The 5,564-nt window shown below is 38.0% G+C and overlaps 1 protein-coding gene across 3 annotated transcripts; it reads right to left on the reverse strand.

Moving 5' to 3' along the window:
• Positions 1-417: 417 nt before the first annotated feature.
• On the reverse strand, positions 418-5,564 carry LOC116131132 (pyruvate kinase isozyme A, chloroplastic). 3 transcript variants are annotated; one of them, XM_031416777.1, is made up of 7 exons: positions 4,800-5,564; positions 4,241-4,331; positions 4,075-4,107; positions 2,856-3,016; positions 2,068-2,189; positions 1,306-1,784; positions 419-1,056 (listed from the first exon to the last, which is right to left on the reverse strand). In XM_031416777.1, exons 1-7 carry the CDS (start codon positions 5,370-5,372, stop codon positions 755-757), a joined length of 1,761 nt encoding a protein of 586 aa, XP_031272637.1. In that variant the 5' UTR covers positions 5,373-5,564; the 3' UTR covers positions 419-754. The 3 variants fall into 3 exon arrangements, with proteins under 3 accessions (XP_031272636.1, XP_031272637.1, XP_031272638.1); XM_031416776.1 differs by lacking the exons at positions 2,068-2,189; positions 2,856-3,016 and adding an exon at positions 3,141-3,262 and having other exon boundaries at positions 418-1,056; positions 3,914-4,107; XM_031416778.1 differs by lacking the exon at positions 2,856-3,016 and having other exon boundaries at positions 3,914-4,107.

Here is a 5,564-nt window from a genome sequence, read left to right on the forward strand (position 1 = left end):
AATCGTGACTATATCGCCAAAAATTCGACTGTATTCGGTTTAGGTTCAAGAAATTGATTTAGGGTGTAAATCAATTGGTTTCGACGGAAAAAATCGCGTCTCCCTTCGTTCAAGAAATTGCTTTTTGAACGATGAATTCTGATTAAACGAGGTGAATAGTTAGGGGAGCTTGTTTGCGAAATTTCAAATTTTAAAAAACTTATATTTCTGATTCGGACCCACATATGTTTAATCTTTCATTTTAACACATTTTACGTGTTTAATTAATCCAACTATGCCACGTCATTTCTCTAAATTAAAAAATTTGATGAACAGTTTCAAGGCCATTTCTTAAATAGATACTTGGGACACAGGCAGCTAAATTTTCTCAAGTATTGTAGGACAAACTAACTTTTCATCCAGATTAATTTAAACTAAATTTAAGTGAACATAAAAATACCACAGTCTTACCAAAATTTAAAAAAAAAAAAAATTACAGCTGTAATTTTATGAGGTACATTTTGCACATGTCACTCTCACCCTAATCAAAATAAAAAAAAGAGGATATAGATTTCGTTACCTCAAGTAACTCCAGAAATTATGGAATGGACTGCACAACCTCACCGCAAATCCAGTTGCTGTGTAGCCTCTACGGCAATAATTCTCTCAACCAATAACCAAGGTATTGAACAAGGAGTGGATACAATAGTCAAATTGATTGACTAATCTAGGAGCAGCATTGAAGGAACACTTTCGATCTCAATAGAAGTTAGATTTAAGGAACATTCATAACTTGGATTGACTGCAACATGTCTGAAACCGCAATGACAAGATCACCTGATTTGATCATACCCCTGGCCTTGAGCAAAGAGAAAGTTTTATTCAGGTTGTATTCCATATCATCAGAGAAGCTCAAGCGGAATGGTATCAAACCCCATTGTAGGTTCAGGCGCCTTCGCACAGATGTTGTGGTTGTAAATGCAAAGATCGGGCAGTCGGGTCGGCAACGTGACAAAAGAGATGCCATGTGGCCTGTCTTTGTGTATACAAAAATTGCATCTACCTCCAGATTATTGGCTGTAAATATACATATAAATAAATTAAAAAAAAAAAAAAAAAAAACCACATGAAGAAACACACAATCAATGTATGACAACAAAAATGTTTCTGGTAACAAATACAAGAATATGGACTCTTAAAAAATTTCCTTAAGCAGAAAACCCCCGACAGGGCTGACACAACTGCTCTAATAACACGTTACCATGCAAAAAGATGGGAAAAAACTTACTGAATTGAGCAACAAATGCAAAACTAAGTTGTACTTACCCATCTTGGCAGCAGAAATACAAATTTCTTCTGAAATACTGTCTGCAAATGAGGATCCAATATCTGGGAGTTCCATAGCTTCATGACGTTTCTCTTCCCTCCACCACTTCTCAATTCTGAGACTGACACTTCTAAGAACAGTCAACGCCTTATCTGGGAACTGGCCCATAGCTGACTCACCAGAGAGCATCAGAGCATCTGCCCTCTGCCGAACTGCTTCAGAAACATCAGCTACTTCAGCTCTGGTTGGTGTTGGGTACTCAATCATAGATTCAAGTAACTGAGAGGCAACAATAACTGGCTTATTCAGCTGCCTGCACACCTGAACAATCCTTTGCTGTGCCGATGGAACCTGTTCCAATGGTATCTGGGCACCCAGATCTCCTCTTGCAACCATAGCTCCATCAGATGCTTGAATGATCTCTTCCAAGTTCTTCAGTGAATCAATACTCTCAATCTTTGCAATTACAGCAATATCACTGCATCATAGCATTGAAATTCTATCAGCCATAAATACTGACACATATAGCACATAACCATTCTGGAAATTTTGGAAATCACAGCAGAGCCATGGTTAAAAACACACAATAAAAAAAGTAAAATAAAATCAATTTGAGTCACTCAAACTTAGAGTGCAGAAAGTAATATCATTATATCAGCCTTTTTATACTTCATACCAGAGACAGAAGAGATGCATCTTAGAAGAAGACCTTATGGTAATTGTTCAGAAGCTATATTGTAAGTGTATTTAAAAATTAGTACCTATCACGAGATCGGGCAGCAATATAGCTCTTAAGATGATTAATCACTTCAGCTGACTTGACAAATGAAATGGCAATGAAGTCAACACCCTCAGCAATTCCAAAATCAATGTCCAACCAATCCTGTGGAATAAAGAAGCCTGATCATGAGATCATACAGAAAATCTCTAATTTAGTGAAGATTACTTCACCAGACATGCTGAACATCAACATACATGCAAAGAGAATGTGTATTAACACACGTGCAGATACAAAGCAAACACTTAAAGAATTTCTTTACATTTCTATTTTAGCTATTCATTTGGAATATTATAGATAAGTAGAGTTTGATGCAAATTAAACTCCCACGGCTAACTCAGTTTCACATTTTCTCCTTGAAGAGATTAAACCATGAAAAAGTCTAACTATAAAATTTTAGCTCTGCTATGAACTCCTTAAAGTTAAAATGATTTCTATAAGCTAACAGGAATGACCAAATCTCAGACCATCTTTCATCCCAAGAAAATATGTCACCTATAAAAGAAGTTTAAGCATGATAAATTAGATTTGGAGGCTGAATAAGGTTTCTTCATAAGTACAAAAAGATATATATCATGTTCAACAGTGGGCGTTGTTAGCCACTTTAAGCTTTCACATATCAAGTTCCTTACGATGCAACTCAGAGCTTTGGGATGTCAAAGGCATCTCAGATCTTTAAACTTTCTAGTTAGTTAAGTATCACAAATATTTGCACAGATGAAAAAAAAAAATTCTAGGAGAAAAATCTCAAGCACAGAAAAATCATCCAACCTTAGAAGAAATTGTGGGAAGCATTGCATTACGCTCTCGCACAAGACTCCCATCCCTCCAGAATGTTAAATTAGCTCGTGGTAGCATCAGTCCAGGATCGGTGCAACGGCATTTGACATCTGGACCAATCTTCTCGATCACATCAAACCTCACCATTCCACCATCCACAAGNATTATATCAGCCTTTTTATACTTCATACCAGAGACAGAAGAGATGCATCTTAGAAGAAGACCTTATGGTAATTGTTCAGAAGCTATATTGTAAGTGTATTTAAAAATTAGTACCTATCACGAGATCGGGCAGCAACATAGCTCTTAAGATGATTAATCACTTCAGCTGACTTGACAAATGAAATGGCAATGAAGTCAACACCCTCAGCAATTCCAAAATCAATGTCCAACCAATCCTGTGGAATAAAGAAGCCTGATCATGAGATCATACAGAACATCTTTAATTTAGTGAAGATTACTTCACCAGACATGCTGAACATCAACATACATGCAAAGAGAATGTGTATTAACACACGTGCAGATACAAAGCAAACACTTAAAGAATTTCTTTACATTTCTATTTTAGCTATTCATTTGGAATATTATAGATAAGTAGAGTTTGATGCAAATTAAACTCCCACGGCTAACTCAGTTTCACATTTTCTCCTTGAAGAGATTAAACCATGAAAAAGTCTAACTATAAAATTTTAGCTCTGCTATGAACTCCTTAAAGTTAAAATGATTTCTATAAGCTAACAGGAATGACCAAATCTCAGACCATCTTTCATCCCAAGAAAATATGTCACCTATAAAAGAAGTTTAAGCATGATAAATTAGATTTGGAGGCTGAATAAGGTTTCTTCATAAGTACAAAAAGATATATATCATGTTCAACAGTGGGCGTTGTTAGCCACTTTAAGCTTTCACATATCAAGTTCCTTACGATGCAACTCAGAGCTTTGGGATGTCAAAGGCATCTCAGATCTTTAAACTTTCCAGTTAGTTAAGTATCACAAATATTTGCACAGATGAAAAAAAAATTCTCAAGCACAGAAAAATCATCCAACCTTAGAAGAAATTGTGGGAAGCATTGCATTACGCTCTCGCACAAGACTCCCATCCCTCCAGAATGTTAAATTAGCTCGTGGTAGCATCAGTCCAGGATCGGTGCAACGGCATTTGACATCTGGACCAATCTTCTCGATCACATCAAACCTCACCATTCCACCATCCACAAGTAGTTCATCCCCAACCCTCACATCTGTATCCCATTCAACTTTGTTGTAACTTAATTGAACAATCAACATAAACAACCACATAATATAATTGAAACAGAACAGAAATAATTTTAAAAAGACAAAATGGTAACACAGTTTGAACCCAAGAATAATTACCCTCAGCAAACCCGTCATAATTGACATTAATAGTGCGTTCAGGGCGAGGTGCATCAAAAGCTCTAACACTAAAAGTCCAGATCTCGCCATCCTGCAGATTAAAATATGCCAACGGCCATAAGTAACAAGCCCCATAAACTGTGACCAACCAAACCAAGCTTGTATCACATTGTTTGAGCTTGCAATGAGCTTGAACATGAATTGAACTTCATTAATATTTTATTTCTTTTCACTAATCCTAAATCCCTCAAACCTATATAGTGAACTCAGAGTTCAAACCCAATATCTCCAAAGAGAATTTCACAAGCCTAAACACTTGAATAACCCTTCCTAGTTGCTCCATAAAAATGCACGACTTCAATTATTATATTAAATACGTAAACAGTTTAATTATTTGTTTAGGCTCTGAATTTAAGTTTAAACTGGCTCAAAATCTAATCTAGTCAATTCAAGTCAAACTACAGTTTGCCTCGATCCTTTTTCAAGCTCACACTCATTCATGGTAATAAATACTAGTATGTATACGTAAACGATGACGTTTCGAACCAAATAGAATTACCTCAGCTTTAGCGGAAGGAGCGCCGCCAAGATCACCCATGTGAATCTCACTACCTTCAGTGTCCATCATAATCGCCACGGCATAACCTTTCTCTTCATTCAACCTCCTAACGCGTTCGATCACTTGCTTGTGCCACTCGCGCGTGCCGTGGCACATGTTGATTCTCGCCACGTTCATCCCCCCACCCGCCAAGGTCTCCAGCTGCTCAGACCCGCAGGAGGCCGGCCCGATCGTGCACACCAGTTTCGTCCGCCTTGTGCTCCTGAAACCGTTCTCCTTCAACTCCACTTCCGTCACAGCATCCACATCGATCGATGAGGAATCAGAAGAAATCAGTTGTGATTTCGCCACGTGTGGCCCAGCCTCGGGCGTTCCATTGTGAGTTAGTAAAACCTTCGGATCCGAAGACGATGACGCTGACGCTCTAATTGCAACAGAGAGTTGTTTAGTGGTGGTGGTGGTGGTGGTGACTTGTAAGCGACGGGAGGAGGCGGTTAAAATAGCGTGATTGTAGTTGGGTTTAAGGAGGGTAATGTTGGAGGAGGGAGTGAAAAGTTGAAGAGATTGCGACATGGCGAGAGGTGACGGAAATTTTTACCGGTTAGGGTATGAAGAAGCGAGAAATGAAGAAGATATGAATAATTTTATAGGATTTGACGGCAGAGGCGGAGATAACGAAGGAGGTAAACAACTGTTTTGTTTTGTTGAACTTCGAAGATGTCGCCAAGACAAAGTGAGCAGTGAACGACAGACTTGTTAGTTCCT

This window comes from Pistacia vera, unplaced genomic scaffold (genome assembly GCF_008641045.1).
Source record: "Pistacia vera cultivar Batoury unplaced genomic scaffold, PisVer_v2 Contig23, whole genome shotgun sequence".
NCBI lineage: Eukaryota > Viridiplantae > Streptophyta > Magnoliopsida > Sapindales > Anacardiaceae > Pistacia > Pistacia vera.